The sequence below is a fragment of the Drosophila virilis genome, chromosome 3 (assembly GCF_030788295.1).
Source record: "Drosophila virilis strain 15010-1051.87 chromosome 3, Dvir_AGI_RSII-ME, whole genome shotgun sequence".
Lineage (NCBI taxonomy): Eukaryota > Metazoa > Arthropoda > Insecta > Diptera > Drosophilidae > Drosophila > Drosophila virilis.
Window position 1 is genome coordinate 10561045 of NC_091545.1, and position 22105 is coordinate 10583149.

Genomic DNA, 22105 nt, shown 5'->3' on the forward strand with positions numbered 1-22105 from the left:
AGTTAACAGCACCCCATAGTAAGTTAACAGCGCCTTTCAGCAGACGCACTATTAATACAAATAGAATAAATAAAATATCAAAATTAAAAAGCGCTAATTTGGTCAAACAGCTAGCGCGCGTTTTTAAATACATTTAACATATCTAAATTAAGTTAAACACAACGGTCTCCGCGATACCACTTGTGACTTAAACGCGTTTTCAAATCTGCAATTTCGATACGTAAATTGCATTGCAATTCCATACGGCTGCGGCTTGGTTAAAACAAAATAAAAAAAAAAAAACATAAAAACAATGTAAGTTGTGCAAAGAAAAACCTCAAATAGAAAGCGAGAGAAAGGGCCAAATGATGGCGGGCGCAGTTAAATAAAGGCCAACCCAAAGGGTGCTGCAAATGCCACATGCAGCAGCAGCCCGGTGGGTGGCATTCGCCCTGTGGGCGGTTGGGTCATGCGACCCCCTTCAAGGGCACCAAAGCCGCTGCAAGGTGTCGTAAGTGCCGCGAGTTGTGTGATTGTCATTCTACAATTCAGCGAAATTAAAGGCTTAAATGCGTTGTTTTGGTTCTGTGATTCATCATAGTCAATCATCTTATTGACGTAATGTGCATACTCAAATTAAGCTAAACTATTCTTTTTTGCATGTTTGTATGTGTGTGTGTTTCATTTCAGTTAACGTATTTCCCATAAAGAATAAAGAGTCAAGATGCAAAACAATCCCAGTCCACAGCTGCCATGCAAGGGCATTTTAAAGACTTCGCGCAGCTTTGACAAGTCGGGTGCCAGGTAAGCGCAATCAACTTTGACCTTTTGATTAAACAAAGGCTAACCACTAGATTCATTTTCGCAGTTTTCGCAAAAGTGCCAAGTTTGATGAGCTGAATGTGATGCAAACATTTCATCCAGCCGATAAGGATTACGGGCATATGAAAATCGATGAACCGAAAACACCTTTTAACTACACGGAGCCATTTAATGAGAACAGAGACGAGCTGGACACCGAACTGCTGGTTGAGAAGTATAAATCACTTTTGCCTTAGCCCTAGCGCCAGCAAGCTAAGCTCATGCTTTTTTTATTTCCAATATAGATTACGAATTGCGGCCAGCACACAACAGTCTTCCCAAAGCATTGATGATGAAGGTTCTTCCGGCGATGATCAACCCATTAGCGAAGAGGAGCGACGTAAGCTCATAATCATCATACATCATTTAAATTTTTGATTTTGTGTGTTGTGTCTCATGTTGCAGAACGACGCCGTGAATTCGAGCGGCGTCGCAAGGCGCATTATCGTGAATTTGAGGCGGTCAAATTGGCCCGCAAGCTAATACAGGAAGAGGACGACGATGAAGATGATGGTAATGACGCAGCTGCTGCTTCGGGGTCAGCACCAGGCGTTGCCTCCAGTTCCAGCACTTATGCCAGCGGCTCGAAACAAAAGTCAAGTCCGAAAACAACAACATCCACGACCACCAGTGCGACCAGCAACAGCAGCATCATGGACCTGGAGCCGTCTCACAATTAAAAGCAATATGCAACACAATATTTACAGGGTTCTAACTGACGTTGTTCGTTGATGTTGATGTTAATGTTGTCCGCGTAGGCGGCTCATCCGTAACTTAATTTATTGCTACTAAATGCTGTCGTAATGAATTCAATTTATATATACATTTACCTAGCGTAAAACAGGTAAAAGTACGTATATTTCAAATAGCATCCGGCGCAAAATGTGCTTTCCATCAATGAAGTATGATACAAATCTATTGAAATTGTAGCTGCGAGATATTTTACAACCAAGTGCACATTATAAACTAATATACGAGTAAATATAAAAATTTGTAGCGTTATGTCTAGTTAATGCTTATTTGATCTGATCTTCTCCAATTGAATAACGAAACTGAACTCTCAGCCCAACCTCCAAACAAAAAGCATTCATTTGCATTTAATTTTCAATAAGTGGAAATTTAATTTCTAAACTCACACAAACACACACACACAAAAGTGCCACAACAAAAAGTAAATTTAATCAAGAAGTAAGCCTAACGAGAGAAATTCCAGGAAGAAAAAGCGCATTGGAAACACGCTGTATTTGAAGTTGAGTATGAAATTGATTTGGCCTTACTTTTAGTTATTTATTAAAACCAATATGTACTATAACGATATAACTATTATAATAACAATTACGATTATCATTGTGAATATAATAGTTTTTAGCAATGCAATACAAAAGTTTCAATAAAGAGCAATGTAAAAACCTTTGTATAAACCACAAGGCACACCTATCATCCAATATGAGAACAAGAAAACACAAATGCCGCACTTCTCTCGTCGCGAGTATTCAAAAACTAGCCATTTATTTGATTTAAGTGTTCATAGCTCTCAATGTTATACAACAAATTGTAAACATAACGTCAATTCATTTCATTTGTTCGTCATATTTTGGTTTCTTTTGTTTTGTTTTGTTTGTTTTAGGTAAGTCAGAGTGTTGGGTTTCATCTAGGCGGCACCTCAGGGCGCGCACAAAGCTCAGATCTCCCCGCTTGTGCAGCAGGCAAAGGCATCCTCATATTATTGCCTGCCGGCAAGAAGCGAGCTGGTATGCGGCCCTGTCCGTGTCGCCCAGAGACAATTACATATTTGATTTGATTGTGATTTTGACATTTGATAAACTCACTGAATTGCCATATCATATCATGCTTGGCACATAACTTACTTAACGGACCATTGACATTTTTTTTATAATATGCTCGTTAACAATATAATCGTAAATAAACATATATATCTGTGTAGATATAGAACAAAATATAGACAAAAAAAATCATGCAAACTCAAACTATTTTAACAATTGCGACGCACTGCGAGGCAGCGCCTAGAAATCCAACCCTAAGCGGGCCCAGACTCTAGAACATATATGTGGGCTCTATCGATTCCATTTACAGTAAACTAACCCAAATATATTGTCTTAAGCATGGGTGCAATGGGCGTGTTACTAGGCGTGGCTGCCCGCACGGTCTATAAAGTAAAACATTGCGATAAGTATATATGTATATAATAGATTGCTAGATATGTTAGTTCGTTTTTTTTTTGTTTTGTTTTTGTGTTTTTAAAATGTATAAGCATTACAAGGTTTCATTTTCCATATCATATCCATTTCATTTGCTAGGTCTCGTTGTTGCTAGTAGTATCATATTAATTCTCAACTTAAACATAATTGGCAAACATAAAGGCATACTTCATAAGTATTTGTATCTATGTTATGCATATGCTCCAATATGCTATGCAGCATACAAAAATAAAATCCTATTCTCTTTCACATACAGCGTCCCATATATCATACGAAATATGAGCTCTGAAGTGTTTATAGAAGTTTAGAAGGCGTACTTCGTACCCTGATAATCGTTTCGTTTGGCATAATTATATAAATAATGATAAATAGATAGATACGTATATAAAGTTGCTGTGTTAGTAACGTTTAAAATTAGTATAACAATATACATATATAGTTTTTATAGTATATAGTTTGATTCGTTAGTCGTCGTTTTAGTAACATATACATAGTCGTTTGTTTTTTTTTTTTATTATTATTATATGAAGTGGGTTCCATTGATCAAATTTTCCATTGCTTTTTGAGCTGTTGATGCTCCTTCCTTATCTAGCCACAATTTGAGCAGTTGCTTAAATTCCAAACATGTGCTGGGTGCCTGGTGGCACCTTGTAGCTGGGATAGCCGTTGTTCAGTTGGTGCTTGGCAAAGAAGGAAGTGTAGTCCTGTCAATGAAAGGCAATATAACCGGATTATATAAAGGGGTCTTAAGTGCGGAAAGCTTTGCTTCGAATTGGGATTCAGACCAGAGATCATTTTTTATGTTTTTAAATTTAACTGAATTTAAGAGAAATTATCTTTAAGGCGCCCTACATACACGATTGACTCTTCGGGGACGGCAAACGGGGCCCAACGCCAACAGGCGACGTTCCTCGTTTTCGCGTACAGCAGCCTCCTTGTACTCCGGTGGTGGCCATTTCAAATCTCCGCGCAATTTGCTGCCTCCTGCAATCAAATTCAATCAGTTGGCAATTGTAAATCCGCGCCAGCTGTTGCTGCTGTAGCTGCGCTCACCCTGATAGCTGACGGCGGCTGGCTGCGAAGTGTAAACTGGCGCTGGCTTCTGTGAGACGGGCGCCTCCTTGCGCAGCGTTATGATGCCAGGACTGGCGCCACGATAGCCGTGCTGCAGATCAGTCTGATCCTGCGAGTAGGGCAGCTGCTGTTGCTGCTGCAGTGGCTGTTGCTGCTGCTGTTGCTGCTGCTGTTGCTGCTGCTGAGGCTGCGAATAAGAATTGTATTGTGGTTGAGCATAGTTAGTGCCACCATTTTGCTGTGGATAATTTTGTGGTTGTTGTTGTTGTTGTTGTGGCTGTTGATAAGCCGACGTCTGGTATGGAGCCTGATATTGCTGCTGTGTCTGTGGCAGCGGCTGCTGCTGCGGCTGCTGCTGCTGTTGCCAGTGCGGCGGAGCTGTCGGCTGCTGTTGCTGCTGCTGCTGTTGTGGGTATTGCTGCTGATAGTTGTCGTAGGCCGGCGCACCATATTGTTGCTGTGGTTGCTGCTGTTGATTGTCGTTGTGGTTGTGTTGATGGTGCAAGACATGCGAGTCATGGAATTTCAGATTCAGGTGCCAATAGAGGCAGGTTATGGATGTGTTGGTGGTTGGTGGGTGCGAGTGCAACAGTTAAACAGATACAGTAACAGATACGCATACAGATACGAACAGATATGTGGGAGTAAAGAGATAAGAGAGACAATTATACAGTTACAGGTATATAGAGAACAGAATCGGAAAATTAAGCTAGTGGCTGGGCGTGGAAGGGGTTTTTCTTTGTTGTCAGTAATTCAATTAATTCAGCATTAGCAGCAGTTCGCAGTTTACAGCTGAAATTTGCCTATGCAAATATACTATATAAGCAGAGCAGAGAAGAGAAAGAGATAGAGAGAGAAAGCGTGAGTGAGAGAATGTGAGAACTTTGGTTAATGTCAACTAAATGTGACAGCTACAATGTATGCATAGTTGGATACAGGTGTAAGGGTATATATACAGCGTTGGGATATGGCCTAGTTTTGCGCTAGGGTTGCGGTTTACACGTGCCGCACTCTACCTGAACTGACAATCAAAAAATCAAATAAGAGAATTTCAAAAAACAAAAAAAAAAACAAACAACAAATATTTAAATAGGTGCTCACGAACCTCCAAAAATAAACATAAACATATTATAAATACACTTTTCACTTCGCGTAATAATAATATAAACAATTCGTCAGTTCGTGCATCTGCGGCGCGTATAAACGTATTTTAAGACTACTTATTAGTCGGGTTAGTGCCTAGAAGGGGATTCTCAACTTTGTGTAGATAGACAGCAGCAGCAAAAGTTTCTTGCAACGGGGGCCAATGCCAAAGCCAGGCTATAAATCCATTCAGCCAAACGCTACCTGTTGTAGATAATGTTGTTGTTGATATTGTTGCTGTTGTAGTTGCTGCTGCTGTTGCTGATAGGGCGCATAGGCAGTTGCGGGTGCAACGCCTCCAGCATTGAAGTCGCTGTGTGTCTTGGGCGCTGGAGCGCCTATATGCTTCCAACCGGCACCCGCATTGTCTACGGCATGAATGGGTGGCTGCTGTTGCTGTTGGTAAGTCGGCTGGTATTGCTGCTGCTGCTGCGGCGGCAACTGTCGCTGTTGTTGCTGTGGGTAGGAGGCAGCAGGTGCCTGCACAGGCTCCCTCGAGGGTTGTCTATTGAACTGAGCCTGTGTGTATTGGACGGGTTGTTGTGGATAGTTATAGTTATTAGCTGGGGCTTGGGCAGCAGGTGCTGCAGCAACTGTTGCTGGTGCGTAACCGTTTGACGCATAGTTAGTGGTTGGGCCATATACATTTTGGGCGGGTTGCTGGTAATGTTGTGGCTGTTGTGGTTGTTGTGGTTGTTGGTGCTGTTGAGGCTGGGTTCGAGGCTGAACGTTGTTATAAATGGGACCCTGCAAGTTGGCAGTGGGTATTCCTTGTTAGTGGGTGTGTGGGTGAATGTATGTGTGCGTTTGTGTGCTTAGGGAGTATGCATTGTATTTACAAATGTGCCTCACCAGATACCCAATGACAGTTGCAGATTGAGTAACAATTATATTTACAATTTACACAGTATGTACAAAAGTCAAGTTGATAAACTAATTAAGTATTTGCGTATATTTATATATATATACAATCAAGGGTCTGATTAGGGCTGGTTGCTTGGCTGGCACAATTACCTGAGCTGGAGCAGCACTGGACACTGGCTGGCCGGCAGACTGTGGATAGTATCCACCGCTGCCCGGCGCCGGGCTCTGTGTCGGCGGCTGTGGTGTAAACTCACGCACGATGCGCTCCTCAGAGGCTGGTGGCCAGGCGACACGTTTGTAACCTGCAACGGAAATTTGGGGAGCGGGGGGTGGAGATTGCGGCCAGAGAATGCATTAAAAACTGTGCTTTGCAAAATATGCATGCATAATAAGTATGTGTGTGTGTGTGGGTGTGTGTGTGTTGTCGCCAGCAAATAATACAACAAAATGCGGCCAACACGCGCGCAGACGTGGGCGTCTTTGGCCTTGGGGCGAATATTAAAGATACTCAGATGCAAGACAAACAATTTGAAAATGATTTAAGACAATTAAAAGTGTACAATTCAGCAAATGAAACATATTTCAGACAACTGAAGAGTGCGAGACTTTTCGAATTTCAAATTGCAAATCATACGCCGTTGTCATTGTATCTAAATTTAGCTGACGATTCAAAAACAGAAGAATTTGCAACCGCAGCAACAGCAACAACAGCAACAACAGCAACAACAATGCTGATGATGACAGCATTGACAGCTACGTGCAACATGTTGCCGCTGTTGCTGACGTCTGTTGCTGCTGCTGCTGCTGCTGCGGCAGCAACAATTGCCAACGCCCGTTGTCAGTCAAGTTTAATGAAAATTCTTATCAATATTGAACAAAATTTACCCTCCATATTCTTGTAGTTTTGGTTTATCAGTCTCCACTGTGCGCCCATTGTGTGTGCTTTTCCTTTCTTGAAAATGTTCTTATGAATTTTTCTTTAGATACTGGCTACTTATTTATGATCGAGCGCCGTGCGTAAAAATAAATTTTGATATTTTCTTAGGTTTTCTTATTTTTTATGATTTTGTTTTTGGGTATAAAATAACAGCGTGTCTCTGTGTGTGTGTGAGTCTCTCTGTGTGTGTGTATGTGGCGCTGAGTGTGCGTGAGTTTTCACACAATAATTATGATAATATTCTTATATACACAAACACACACACACAGACAACAACAATAGGAGCGTTACGTAATGCGAATTTAATTAATTGATCGTTGAAATATTGAAGGTTGTCAAAGATAGAATTGTTTAGTTGGGACCACACCACAAATAATTCGTTGGTTAAAAAAATATTATATGCAAATTAATTGGCAGCAACAATTTTTGCTGGGGCGCGTTTCGTTAATTTTTGTTATTATTATTATTTTTTTTTTTTAGTTGTTTTCGTCGAATCTCGATATTGATCGTTGATAAATTTAAAAATCAATTCAATTAAATATCTATTTCTATTTCTATTGCTAATTCGTTCGCGTTGGCCGCGCGATATCTTTGTGCCTTCGATGTATGCTACTAAGTGTGGAGGTGCCCGCGAGATGCTCAGGAAATTATTCAACAGATCCGAAAGCTAATCCATAATGGTATGGGTGTTTGCACACAGATAGACCGCGAGAGAGAAAGTGTGTGGGAGAGAAAGAGAGAGAGAGGGGGGTTGGGGGCAGGGCAAGTATGTTTTTCGCAAAAGAAAATTACTGAAAATCGAGGCGCGCTAAATACGTGCAAATTAAATTGCTGTTAATGATGCTTCGGCCCGAAGGCAACCGCTGTCCCCCCGACGCGTCCCCCGCCCACTGGCTGCTCCTGAAGTGCTGCGTCTGCATTGTTTACACCTTCGATTTATGATTTGTGCCGCACCTTGAAATGCTGCACGGTCCAAGGCACACAGGCACAAATACACAGGTATATATTCGCAGATAGATATTTTGCATATTTTTTTCTTTTTGCTTGTTCTGTTTAATTATATAAATCGGTTTGCAATACGCACAGCCATATGCCATCATATTATAGATGATAGGATTGTAAATCATATCGGATCACATCGGACCTGGGCCTGGGCCAACCATAAGTACTTGACATTATGGCTAATGCTTCGTTTGGCAAATCAAGTGGGCGGGCAACTGTGTTCAACTTGTCGCCAAATCCATTGCGCTTAGTCTGTTTGTCAGTTTGTCTGTGACTCAAGTGTCTGAGGCTATATAGCTCATTGGGTCTAGAGCTATTCCCGATTCTAGGGGTTGGGCCGATGACTAGTTTGTGGCTAAAATTAAACGACTGTCGCTTTGGGCTAACAATAAGCTAAAATAAATCTGTTTTTAAACGTATTCTCACAGGTGTACAACAAATGTTGGCTCATTAAAATTATTAGCAATCTTGTAGAAATATATATATATACATATAAATCTATAGACGATCCACAATGTAAGACATTGAATAAGTATAAACAAATAGGTGTCTATACGCTTGTTAAACATGCTTATGCACATTAAATATGTTTTTGACGTCTGCCAGAAATCAGAGATAAATCAAAATCTGAGGAACAAGTAGGTTTCGGCTAGATGCAAGCCAATAAATATTGCATGAGTGTCAGATCTATATAGTTATTTTGTTGAATTCCCATTAAAACGATCTGATTGTCTGTCTAACTTATAAAGATAATATAATTTATATAATTTCAATATCCACTGATGCGCTTGTGCTCTTCGGTGAGGTTTCTATGACCTAGTCTGTTTCTTGAAAGCACCTGGCGAAATATTTGAAATTTGTCATTTTACTTGAACATTTTTTTCTATCTTCGTTCTGCTGTCAATTTTGAGCTGTCCTATAAATAACAATGAATAATTAGTTATCTACGCTAGAACTGGGTGCAAGCTAAGGAATTTTAAACATCGAAAACATTTACTTTGTAGTGCCTGCGATGATTTTTAGAAATGGCAAGCGATGGACCTAAATACATATATCAAGTATTTTCTTTTGAACTCATAAGGCCCAGCATATAAAAGCTATGCCACGTGAGTTTCGCGATTCAGTTCCTAGAAACCTCCTCTCGCGTCTTTCAAAATAACATATTTGGTTGACTTAGCTTTGATTCTTGAAGTTATAAGAGAATGAAAACTTCAAAGTATGGGACTCATAGAAGAAGAAGTACACCCGCGTGTGCTGAGTCGGAATGTACATATATCTATAAGTAGGGACAAATTGTTACTGGTATCTCCACACTCTTTAAAAAGGTTTCCCAAGTTGTCGATTACCATATAAGATCACCTTCTAGAACCAAGTTGCATTAGAAACTCTTCACATAAACACATTTACGTGCGGGTTGGGACACAAATCGGAGGAGCATCATGCCACAAACACAATGACAGCACAAGGATTTGCAACGCACCTTCAATGCCTATATAGGGGCGTGGCGACACATTATCGAAGGATCGATTGAGGCTGAATTCGCGCAGGCGCTCCTCGCTGCCCGCCAGCGACTTAAAGCTCTGTTCCTGTGCGCCCAGACCATGTTGCAGGAGGAACTCAAAGGGCGGCGGCTGTGAGTTGCAGCGGGGCGTGGTCGGTGGTGTGGCCGCCAGCAAAGAGGATGAGGCGGACATGGACAGCTGCAGCGGCTCGGTGGCGGTGCTCACCAGCAGCCCAATATTGTGTCCCTCCAGCTGAGATACATGCGTGTATTTCGCCTCCATGGGCGTGGGCGAGGGCGCGGTCGAGCTTTTCGTCTGCACAGCATTCAGGCCAAAGGGCGAGATGCAACGCTGCGCGGTGTCAATCAGCGGCGCCGGATACCTGCGATACGGCAGTGGACTGGGCGATCTGCTGACCCGCCACTCCTTGGATTCGGCTGGGGCAACTGTTGCTACTGGCGTGGTCACAATCTCGACCACGCTGCGCTGACGCTGCAGCTGCTCCTTGGGTTCCCGCTCCCGCGGCTGCTGCTGCTGCTGTGTGTCCTCCCAGGAGATTTGGCGCGACACGTAGGGACTGCGTATTTCGTAGGTGGATTTGTAATTGGCCAGCGGCTCATTCTGCAGATTATCGAAGCGCCACTGATCGGCCTTGGTGAGCTTGCCCCAGCCGTGTGGTGAGGCGCGACACTCGCCACAAATGGCGCACCAGCCGCCGCCCAGGATGTCCTCAGTTGCTGTCGGCTCGTGCGGGCAGCCTGGAGTGGCCGTCTGCTCAGCTTCCGCCTCCGACTGCTGCTCCTTTAACTTCTTCTCCGGCTGTACAATTGCCTGCTGCTGCTGCTCCTTTAGCTGCTCCTTTCCCTCCCCCAGCTCCTCCTTCTCTTTTATTGATTTCTGTGCAATTGATTCCTGCTGCTCCTGGTGCTTAGCAGTGTCCAGTTGATTTATGGGGCTTTGTTTGTCTTGTTTGTCTGTGCCCAGCGGCAGCTCCTGGCGTTGCGTTGTGGCTGCTGCCTTGCCCGTCGACAGCTGCTCATAGTTAGCAATTACATCCGACACATGTCTGTAGTCCAAGCTTACGTCTTCCTCCTCTGCGGTTGCTGTCGTGTCCTGCTGCTGCTGCTGCTGCTCTTCTTCCTCCGCGATGACTACGTGCTGCGCCTTGGCCGCTGTCGGCGTCGTCTTGTGCTCTACGTGCAGCAGCGCGTGCTCATCGCTGTCCAGTGCAATGGCAATCTTGTGCAGATCCTCCAGTGCGCGCTCCACAATTGGCACGTTCTCTGTGGGCATGACGGGCTGCAGGTGCATATCCGGCATGACCTGCTCCTTGGGCAGTAGCTGTATACCAGCTGCGCGGCAGTAAATTTGTCGCAGTATCGCCTGCAGTGGACTTTCCACGGCCAGAATGGGCGATTGCCGTGAGGCAAACATATCCCAGAGCTCATTGTTGTTGTGGTTGCCGCTGCTCAGTGGCTTCGCTGCTGCTATTGCTGGTGGTGGCTCCGTAGGCATGGCCGTGGGCGTGGGCGTGGGCTGCACTGTGCGCTGCAAGGCAGTCTTGGCATTCTCCATGTACGCATCAATCTGACGCAGATGCTCCGTGATAGACTGCTGGATGTGCGCGTACTTCGCCTCGAGCTGGGCAATCTCCACATGCGCCTCATGCTGTTTGGCCAGGGCTGGCAGGGTCTCTAGATTGCTGTCATAGATGCCGCCCTGACGATGCGCCTGCATATCCTTCGCCTCCTGCCGCGTCTTGGCGCGCAGCTGCAGCAGCGGCGGCGGCGGCGGCAGCGGAGGTGGCGTCGGTATACAGCTCTGATGGCTGCCCTGTGGCTTCAATCTGGGCGCACTGTCCTGGCGCTGCAGCTTGATGCCTTTGGTGGCACTCACATATGTGGCCGGGAGCGAGGCATCCTCTGTGTTGGTGGGCGGCGTCATGTTCAGCTGCTGCTGCTGATGTTGTTGCTGATCCTGATGCAGATAGCTGCAGGCGTCGTCGTAGATTTGCTGCACACTGCCCAACAGCTGTCCAGGATGGGCTGAGCGCGACGTCTCAGCGGTGACTGTGACTGGGATAATGCGACCGCCGCTCGACTGGGCATCGAATGCCGCCGTGGCCAGGGCCACCGCCATCTGCTGCTGCTGCTTAAGTGCCAGGCTGTCAATTACCGTCGCGGCTTTTATTGGCAAGCTTTTGGTCATCAGCTTGGCCGTGTCAGCAGCTGCTGCGGCTGCTGAGGCCGCAGCTGTGGCTGCCTTTTCACTGGGCGTCGCTGGCAGCGGCAACGTTTCCAAATCGATGTCAACAGCGGCCTTGGGCTCCTCCTCGCTGTCGCCATCGTTGGCTGTGTCCGTGTCGTAGCTGATTTTCAGCTCGGTGGCCAGCTTGATGCTGCGACGCTGCACTTTCGGTGTTCCATTCCCGCTGCCACTCCCATTCCGAGGCTTGAGTGGTGGCAGCTCCGTGCCACCGCCCAGGGCCACGGCCCGTTTGCGGGCTCGTCCCCGATCCAGGGAATATGATTGACGCTTCAGTCGTGGCCGGTAATTGTTGCTTGGTTTCAGTGTGGGCGTGGTCGTGCGTTTGTTCGTCAACTGTTCGTAGTACTCGCACTTGGGCGCCACCAGGCCAATGTCCGAGTCCGCGGCCTTGGTCTCGGGCGCCGAGAAGCCCTTGGCCTTGGGCGTCTGCCGGCAGCTGCTGCCCAGTGGCTCATCTGGCGGCTTGGGTGTGGGTGGCGGGGTGATGCGTAGTTTTTGTTGCTTTGGGCTGGCGCTCCTCTCCAGCTGGAGACGCTGCTGGCGCACCTCTCGTGGCGACGGCTCCACAATGCGCGTGGGACTGTTGAATTTCTCGCGCAGCACATCGATGCTGTGCGTCGGCGAGGGCGTGACGCTGTGGGCTGCAGCTATGCCCGCCGCCTCCTGCTCCACGGGCGGCCAGCTGTGATCGCGCCTGAGCAGATGCCGGCGCGTGGTGGACATGCGATTGATGCGCAGCACCGTGTCCCGATCGATGACAACATCATGCTGATGGCTTAGATACTGTGTCTTGATCTGATCCAGCAGCTGCTGATGCAGCGCATGATGCGGCGGGTCCACCGGCGAATTGGGGCCCTCCACATCGCGCTGTCGCGTGCGACTTTGCCTCGGACGAGCATAAATGTCGCCTGCGATGGGTACGCGGGTTTGGGTTTTGATTCATATTCAAATAAATAATATTTGCACAACAACAAACATTTCACGGGCACGAGCATTTTGTTTGTTTGTTTGTTGAATGTTGCACAAGGTTTCTCTATGTTGTTGTTCGTGTTTGGAAAAACAGCACACACATTCACACACACACACATATATATATATATATATATACATAGAAGCAAACAAATGGCACTTACCGCATTTGATTTGTTGCTCCTCCTCCTCGACAGCGCGCAGAACGGCCGAGTTGGCCAAGTTCAGGGGTTTTGTGATTTGATCGTCGATTTCAATCCTGAAAAGTTAATTGAAAAAAATTAATAAATTATTTCAATCAATTAAAGTTAATAAAAATGTTAATTTTTTAAATTCAAAGTCTAATTTTGTTATGGTTTAAATTAATTTAGAACAAAGTTTTGCTTAATTTAACCCAAATATCTAGTCAAAGTACACAAAATTCTAGCAAGATTATATTTATATTGCACACAGCTCATCTGATAAGATTTCAAGACCCCTAGATCGAGGTGACGCTTGAAGAGATAAGCAAAATATGAATACAACCCGTAAAATAGTATATATATTTATACGCATTCCCCGAGTTTGCAGTTGGCTATTTTCAAATTGCATAATTTAATAATAATATTTTTGTTTGTACTGCAAAATTAATCAAGAGGAAACGAGCTTCGCAGAAAAGTGCTAATTGCCGAATTTCAGGGCATAAACTACAATGAGCTTTTGCTGTATGTTTTTTTTGCAGTTAAAATTCTTAAACTTAAACATAAACAGCCTCCAGCTGGCACTTAGCGCCGATACTTGGGTGCTATAAGTAGTTCTCACTATATATCTAAAATATTTATGTCAATGTGTAAAAATAGAAACGTTGCTGTCATTACAGTTAAGCAGCAACTGGCGTACAGTTTGAGTAGAGCTCGTAAACACTGCTTGCTATGCCCAGTGTGTTTTTGCACTGCTTTGTCGGTAGTCAGTACAAGCTGTATACAAAAATAAAACGTTTTCGCGCGCTGTGAACCGCTTAACTGCGCGATTGGACGAATCATTTCAACAAGACCGTGTGGCCTAATGGATAAGGCGTCGGACTTCGGATCCGAAGATTGCAGGTTCGAGTCCTGTCACGGTCGAGGATAATTAACTTTTTTATATATTTTTTTTAATTTAAATATTTTTGTTGCTGTTTATACTCTGGACTTTGTTTTGGTATTTTACGTCTTTTGTATTCTAATTATATATTTTGCTCGAAGACGCATTTCGTCTTGGGCATAAATTAATACGGCCACTGAGAAGACGTCTAGCTAAACCACCCAGTGCCCTAGTATTTGGATTTTGCATGCGGCGCAGCCCACATTGACCCAGAACCCGGTGACCAGGTTAACTTAATCGACACTGACAAGCGAACGCAACCGTCAACTGATATAAAAGCCTTAGCCATGCCGTGGAACTGCATCACATCTTGTGTGGCATCTAACCAGGCACAATATCCAGCATCGATAAAATTCCAGCAGCACAAAATGGCGAAAACCATACAAATCTTCTTGCTGCCGCTAATGTTGCTGTTGCTGATGGGATTTTACAGCGCCAAAGCCGCGAACAGCTATAAGGTTTGTGGTTCGGAACTGACCGAAGCACTTTACATAGTCTGCAAGGGCAAATTCGGCTCCTTTCAACACCACAAACGCGGCTCGTGTAGGTATCTCATACTCTAGCTGTGGTTGCAGCTGCGCCTGCCTGTAACTGCAACTGCTGCTGCTTCTGCTGATTGGCTTTGATTCGAACAGCAATTTGCATTAACGCATTTCTGCATTGCAGTGGATCTCTTTGACTATGTGGACCAGCAGTACGAGACGAACGATGTGGAGGACAGGGATACGCTCTGGGGATTGCCGCCAAGGAGTCAGAATTCCCTGGTGGCCACCAGGCGGCTAATGCGCGGCGTTGTCGATGAATGTTGCCGCAAGCCCTGCACGAGATTGGAAATGTTACAGTATTGCGGAAACTAAACCTGAATTGCCAAAAGTAAACACTCATGTATTCCAACTCCAGTTTGTATTCCCCTATATATAATGTATATGCATGTATTCCTGTTAAAGCAAGTGTACAAAAACTGGTTCGCCTAATATAACGGAGGAAATAAATAACCTACAATGAAACCAGAAACAAAGAGCATTTCTTCCATCCAGCTAAATGCTCGCCATGCCAAATGTCGTTCTAGTAAAAAGATTTGGCAAATCTTTTCAATAAATATCTTGAGCTATGTCCCAGCTATGATTCAACTATTTTGTGCTCTTTTACAACTTTTGTTAGAGCTACATATTTTCATACTGGTTCGCCCTTTCTATTTGTGTTTCACTGTAGTTTTCAGGCATCCTACTGTGAGTCACACTTGCTATGGCAGCCAGTCAAAAGATGCATCACAACTTTTGGCTAGGCGCCTGCATTGTGTTTGTTGACATTGTTGTTGTTGCTACTAAATGCAACCCCCCCTCAACCTACCACCTGCTCGTGCCCCCTCCTAATTTGTGCGTGTGACTCATCGATCGTTTGAGAATTGTTTAGCACTTATATAAAGTTTGCAAAAGTATCTCGCAGCTGCGATTATTAACATACATTGTGAAAGGCCGCTGGAGATGGTCGCTGTTGTTGCTGCTGTTGTTGTTGTTGTTGCTGCTGGCAAGTGTTTTGGCCCAAACAGCAGCAAAACTTGATAACTTTTTGTGTGTGCACACGCGAACGCGTTTAAAGACTGTGTGTCTGTCCGTCTGTCTAACTGCGTTCGGTTTGTTTGCTTGGGGGCGCTTTAATTTTCACTTGCTTTGTAATTAAATTGTTAAAAAGATACTTTTGTTTTCTGCCTGCCGCCGCTGTTGCACACGTTTTGTCGCACGCATAGACACCGAATAACTGAAAAGCTACTTAGAGTGTGTGGCGCAGTTTAGGCCGGTTTATTTGAACAACAATTGCTAACAACAATGCCAGAGATAATATGTTGTTGTTGCCCATTTTGGCGGCGACAGCAGCAGCAGCAGCAGCAGCAGCAGCAGCAGCTACAATTTTCAAGTCCACAGCATCTTTGAGATACGCGCTGTTGCTGTTGTTGCTGTTGTTGTTGCTGCTACTTATGTGTAGCATTTGGTAATTACAATTAAAAGTCAAGCGGTTTTAATTGTGCGCTGCCTGTGTGTGTATCTATGTGTGAGATACAAATTGAAAGCAACTGCAACTACAAATCGCCAACAGTTGTCGCTGGCAGAGCTGCTGCTGCTTCTGCTGCTGCTGGCGTCGCAGTTGCCGTTGCCGTTGCGCTGCACTGCACAAAGTGCGCCTCGCAGCTGCGCTATATCATCCTCTATATATACTGGCGCGCGCACACACACACACATACATAGAATAATGTGCTTATATATACCCTGTACATTAATGTGTTCTCAGCCGTGCACCTGTGCAGCAGCCTCAGATACAAGATATAATGGCAATGACTGCCTATTTTTCTTTCTATGGAGGCTAACCTCATAATGGGGGCTAACTAAGGCCGACTTTTGCCCTTTTTAATTTATTATTATTATTTTTTTTTTTATTAACGGGCAGCCTTTCATCTTTCACTTTCGCCCAGTTTCTATGAAATTATGCATTTAAATGTGTTAGGGAATCATTTCGTTTAACTTACCCGTCGGCCCCGAAGGCCTTCAGCTCGCGATTCAGCGTGGCCTTAACGTTCTCCTGGGAGTAAAGGCCCATTGGTGAATTGAATTGCTTGTGCACAAGTTTCCGTTGTACGGCAGCCATTTTGCAGTAGTTGTTGCTCTTGTTGCTGTTGTTCAAGTTGTTGTTGCTGTTGTTCAAGTTGTTGTTGCTGTTGCTCGTGTTGTTTGGCTTGTCTTCACTTGAGCTTCTGTTGCTTCTTTTTCAGCTTGTTTATTCACTTGCTGCTGCTGCTGCTGCTTCTTCCTGCTATTTGTTGTCCGGCTTGTCTTCGAAAACTTTTAAATTATCGTTGATATAAAAAATATTTTAAAATTTCAGTTTAGCCTCGTGTTTTTGGAGCGCAAGTTTTAAGAGACTAGGCCGCTTAAAGGCTTAACAATTGTTGTCGCTTTTGATGTTGTTGCTGTTGCTATTGTTGTTGCGGCAATTCTAAACAATTTACCCTAGCTTCAATAAATCTGCATATGCCCGCTAGTAAGTAGCTTAATTTAAATCGTTAATCGTGGTTCGTTGTTCGTTCTGTAATTAAAATGTCAAATGCGAGATGCGTTAGTTAAATAAATAAATTGGCAATGTATTACATGTATGCGGGGTGCACACAATCTGATGAATTACTTATTATTTATGGCTGTCATACAGCTATATGATAACATATATGACTACAGCCGAATGCCATTTCCGGCTCATTAAGTTCCGCTTTTTACAATTTTAAATATTCATGTCATCTGCAACATGCACAAGTTGAACAAACCGAATCCCCGTTGACAACTTAATCCCCCATATTACGCATACTTATTGCTGTGCGAACGCCCTCAAGAATTCTGTTTTTATTTTCATATGATTTGATATGCATAATAAGTAAACTTCTTTAATCCTCTGTAAGCCTTTTAATTGTTATTGCTGTTTACTTTCATTTAATTTGCAACTTCCCTTTGGGCTGTGTCTCATTTCGGCTTTAATTCTGTTTGGAATTTTTAATATTCATCTCTGGCCAATTTATGATCACATATACATTAATTGAAACAAATTGTAGGACAATATATTTGTTTAAAACGTTGCTGAAAATCGCGCATAAAATTTAATAGAGCAAACAAAAAACCAAATTATTCAAATTCATTCAGAAAACAAACTTTGTTTAAAGTAAAAATCAAATATGGAAGCCATTATTCACATGCATATAAAATATATGCATAGAATGTGTATATATGTTCCAAATGTTGCTAATCAACAGCAAACGCTTCAATGTCAGCGCCTCATATAAAAATAAATATATATATATGTAGCTATATATAAAAAACATAAAATCCAATATAAATTTTTGTATATATCTATATATATATATATATATATATAGTTCTACTGGAAGCCTCATCAATCACATATGTATGTTGCATACATATCAATTATATGTGTATTAATTTCGAGTTATTTAAATTTTTGCTGGCGACACGAATCTTTTGTAATTATTAATCTCATTATTTGTGTCGTTTACAGCTGCTGCAAGCAAATTACAAAATATTATGAGATTTCGACAGTCGTTTTGTGTTTTTCTGGTTTCTGCCTTCCAATGCCTATCGAGACACTCACTACTGTCACATTTAAAAATGTATCTTAAACTAATTTGAGCAGCACTTTTTGGCTGCTGAAATATTATTATTTATATATGTTAAGTTTTGTTTTTCTTGTTGCTTCTGGGTTAAAAATAGAGGCGACAGCGTCGTTTATATTGAAATATGCTCAGTTTTTGCTATTCGACAATAATAATTTCCACACGCATACACAAATGCCTGAAATTCTCATTTTCTTAGTTTTAATTCTGCACTGTCTCCCTCTCTTTCTCACCGCCCCACACTGTCGCTCTCTCTCTCCCCCTCACTATTTTTCTCGTTCTCTCTCTCTCTCTCTCTCACTCGCTCTCAAGTACATTCCCGCCTTGTGTGTCACCTCAAATAAAATTAGCAACTTTGAGCAAATGGCATTATACAGATTTGCGTCATTTCTGCTGTCTGTCCGGCTGTCTGTCCGCTTGTATGTCCGGCTGTCCGTCTGTCCATGTGTCAGTTCTTCTGTGCATGTGTCGGCCAGCATAAGGAAATAGCAGACTGTTAACGAACATAATTCCAATTTCAATTCTTGTTGTGCTCATTGCTGCAGCTCAAATTGCTGCAGCTCAAAGGAAAATATATGAAAAAAATATATGTTGCAAAAGCGACATGCACAAACGACGCACGAGAGCGTGCTGAACTTTCAAATATCGTGTACCGAATGACATATATTGAAGTATCTTTAATATATTTGTAGTGTGTATGGAATAGTTCGACTACATAAAACGTTCGTTTAGGTATTACATTTTCCAGTTTAATGCCGTCGTTTAATCTGTTTAAGCTGTAAATTAACATAATTTTTCCATGTTAAAGTGAATTAGCATTTGCAGAGTTAATTCATTATGTTAGTGCTAGTCGAAGTAATTAGTTACTGGACATTATGAACAATTACTTTCCCATTAAGCATATATTGCCTTTAACTGAAAAGACCTGCACTGTAAACACTTTTATTAATTAATTATTAAGTTAAGATTTCTTTATGAAGAAAACTCTCCCTTTCCGTCAGCAACCGCTCTCTTAATGCGAGCCAAATGTAATTAAGTATTGATGGAAATCATCGAAGACACATTTCTGTTTGTTAATTAAATATAAATAAAAATTTATTCACATGATTGTCCGCCAGACTTTATTAAATGGTTGTTCTCAAGACACTTGAGTAGAGGCAATTTGTCTTTTAATTTGCAATAAATGTGCAACATTCCCGTCCATATACCTTATGTGCTTATTGAATGTAGGGCAAACAAAAAGTGGCAGCAAAATGCAGTGAAATGCAATAAAATGCTTAGCTCTCTGGCCAAAATACTTGAAATGACGTACGCTTTAGATACGTGTGTGTGTGTGTGCGCGTGTGTGTGTGTGTGTGTGTATGAATTTTATGTGTGTTCGTTGATTCGCAATTTGTGCGTTTTAATTGAGCTGAACGCAGCTGTGGCCTGCAGCTGTTCAAATGGCCAAGTTATGAGCTATTTTTGCATAAGTGTGTGTGCGCCCAAAAGCACGCAACACTTTTCACAACTTGCGGAAATTAATCAGAATTTAATAAAATATTATGAAAATCTCACAAAGTAGCAGCAGCAGCAGCAGCAGCAGCCACTACAATGCATATGCCGGCCACTTGATGTCCCAATTAAAGTTTTACACTTTCACACACACACACACACACACGCACACACACACACACACAAGGTGTACTTAGCAGGGTATTAAAGTGCGCATGAATTGTGCGAAAATTCGCATAAAAAATGCAGGCGCACAAAAAATATTGCTTCGAAAAAAGTTGCGAGCTGGATGCCTGTGTGCGCTGTGGGCGCTGTGGGCGTGGCCGCCCCCGCTGAGCAAATGCCGCCGCACGCACAACACGGCAGCTGCCAAAAGCAGTTGGTTGTGTTGGGGTGTGCGAGCATTTTTTGCTCGACTTTGGCTTCATGGAGTGTCAGAGTGTGTGTGTGTGTTGGTGTGTGTGTGTGTGTGTGTGTAGCCATAGAAACAATATACGAGAATTGCATTGAAATCAGGTGCAAATATTGTTGCATTTGCATTGGATCGCAACAATTTCGCAGAGCTATGTATTTATACACATATGTATCTGTATCTGTGGGTGTGTCTGTATCTGTATCTGTATATGTATCTGTATCTACAGCAGTGCGGTGTTGTGCTTAACGCTTGCCCAAATGCTTGCCAGGCATTTGCAGTTTGCTGTTTGATTTAATTATTAGAGAATGGCGCTGTGTTTGGTTTGTTTTTAGTTAAATTGCTTAAATATTTCATGGCACATATAATTTGTTTACACTTCGCTTTTTGCGCTCCCAGGCAGACCAAAATTTTAATTAATGCACATTATTCAGTTTGCTTATTTGCATATATGTGTGTAAATGTGTGTGTGTGTGTGTGTGTGAGTATCTGTGTGTGCACTTACCGTCTGTTGCAATTTGGCGCTGCTTAATCCAAAAATAATGCCACCAAATCGCTAAAGTTCGTTTTGTGTCCGTGCTGCAGCTTCCACGCCTTCCGACTACGCCTTAGCCTTTACCTTAGCAGTTGCATTTTCATGGGAAATATTAACACGCTATCGGAAAACTGGAGCACCCGGACATATTTGCGTGGCGGCCCGTATACGGCCACGTTTTTTCCGCGGCCGTTACGGCCAACCGGCGTTTTGTAAACGAACTGAACGGAACAATGCGGCGCAGAGCTCAACACGTCGCATGCGGCTCCGGCAGCGGCTGCGGCTGCGGCAGACGTTGCCGTTGCCGTTGTGGCTGCGGCAGCCGATTGTAGGTAAAGGAAAATAGAAATGAAAAACTTTACGCAATGATCATGCGTTTCGCTTTTCGCTTTCTCATCATTCTATAGTTTCACAGCAGTTTTCCCAGCAGCTGAACAAAGTTGTGTGCGTGAGTGTGCGTAGGGGAGCGATACTCGCACAGTCGCGTCCCCTCATAAAGTGCACGGCCATTCGAATGAAGACTGAGCAGTTGTTCAAAAGAAAACAATCACTACTTAAACATGTTTAAGCCGACTCTAATTTATAATGCTTTAGTAAGCTAATCCTTAAATTTGCCCTTATTTATTGCCATAGGATTAAGTGAATGGCCACCCCAAACTTATATCAGGCCTTTTTGTTTTAATGTAAATTATATATTATATTATACATAGCTATTCATTTTCTTTTTAATATAAAACAAAATTACGCAAACTTCAGAATTTGAAATTTATGACAGTGATTTTAGTTGAATAAAAGCTTTTGTCATGTGATTTTGAGTCTGCTTGAAACTTTTATGTCATATATCATATAGCCTTGTTTTAGGAAATTAAAATGAAAGCCCCCTCAATAAATCAGATAAAATTATTTTGGCTTGTTGTCAAAAACCGTCCGATGGATATTTCTAGATAAAACAGTCTGCCTACATATAGGGAAAGTAACTCAGGTATATTCTTCCTTCAGCCTCTTTGACTAATAGGTAGCATGTAGAGCTAATAAATTGATTTCTTTTCCCATCGATTTGCAGTGCAACTTGTGGCGTACGCTACTGTAGTTTTGCAATACACAGACACATATCCAAGTATATTTTTTGCCACTCTCTGCACAAACAACTACAACAACAACAACGACAAGAGCTAGAACAACACTCGAGACACTCAAAGTAGTTTTGGGAATAGCCCACAAAATAAATAAATACAAAACAAAAAAAAAGCACAAATGAAATATGAAAAGGAAAATATGTTTGAAGAAAAAAAAAGAAGCAATGAAGAAGCAGAACGTCAGTCCGTCGATGGACCCGAGGCAGAGATGCTGCATTCAGCGACAGTCAAAAGAAAGATGTATAGATACATATGTATCTATAGCTATAGTGTCTCTCTGTGTGTGCGTGTGCGTGTGTGTGTGTGTGTTGTGGCCTCGTGGACTATTACAGAATTTTTAGTGCTGCGCCTCGGCAGCTCCACGAGTAAAAGGAACACGTCTCAAATATTCTATTTTTGAGTTCAATTCTTTACTTTATT

The 22105-nt window shown here is 43.0% G+C and overlaps 3 protein-coding genes and 1 non-coding gene across 16 annotated transcripts; 3 read left to right on the plus strand and 1 right to left on the minus strand.

Moving 5' to 3' along the window:
- The first annotated feature begins 29 nt into the window (after positions 1-29).
- On the plus strand, positions 30-2267 carry I-2 (protein phosphatase inhibitor-2). The gene is made up of 5 exons (XM_002047021.4): positions 30-294; positions 670-783; positions 848-1015; positions 1086-1180; positions 1246-2267. The coding sequence occupies exons 2-5, from the start codon at positions 704-706 to the stop codon at positions 1518-1520; spliced, it is 618 nt and encodes a 205-aa protein (XP_002047057.1). The 5' UTR covers positions 30-294; positions 670-703; the 3' UTR covers positions 1521-2267.
- Positions 2268-2315: 48 nt separating this feature from the next.
- LOC6622836 (uncharacterized) lies at positions 2316-20843 on the minus strand. 13 transcript variants are annotated; one of them, XM_070208651.1, is made up of 9 exons: positions 20520-20784; positions 16462-17018; positions 12983-13077; positions 9560-12757; positions 6291-6442; positions 5481-5795; positions 4113-4320; positions 3916-4043; positions 2316-3763 (listed from the first exon to the last, which is right to left on the minus strand). In XM_070208651.1, exons 2-9 carry the CDS (start codon positions 16578-16580, stop codon positions 3671-3673), a joined length of 4308 nt encoding a protein of 1435 aa, XP_070064752.1. In that variant the 5' UTR covers positions 16581-17018; positions 20520-20784; the 3' UTR covers positions 2316-3670. The 13 variants fall into 13 exon arrangements, with proteins under 13 accessions (XP_070064752.1, XP_032290627.1, XP_032290626.1 ...); XM_032434736.2 differs by having other exon boundaries at positions 4113-4599; positions 20520-20781; XM_032434735.2 differs by having other exon boundaries at positions 4113-4602; positions 20520-20780.
- Positions 13849-13921, plus strand: TRNAR-UCG (transfer RNA arginine (anticodon UCG)). Its single transcript has one exon. It is a non-coding gene; the product is annotated as a tRNA-Arg (tRNA).
- On the plus strand, positions 14240-14947 carry Ilp5 (Insulin-like peptide 5). Its single transcript, XM_070208654.1, has 2 exons — positions 14240-14483; positions 14607-14947. The coding sequence occupies exons 1-2, from the start codon at positions 14309-14311 to the stop codon at positions 14795-14797; spliced, it is 366 nt and encodes a 121-aa protein (XP_070064755.1). The 5' UTR covers positions 14240-14308; the 3' UTR covers positions 14798-14947.
- Positions 20844-22105: the final 1262 nt, after the last annotated feature.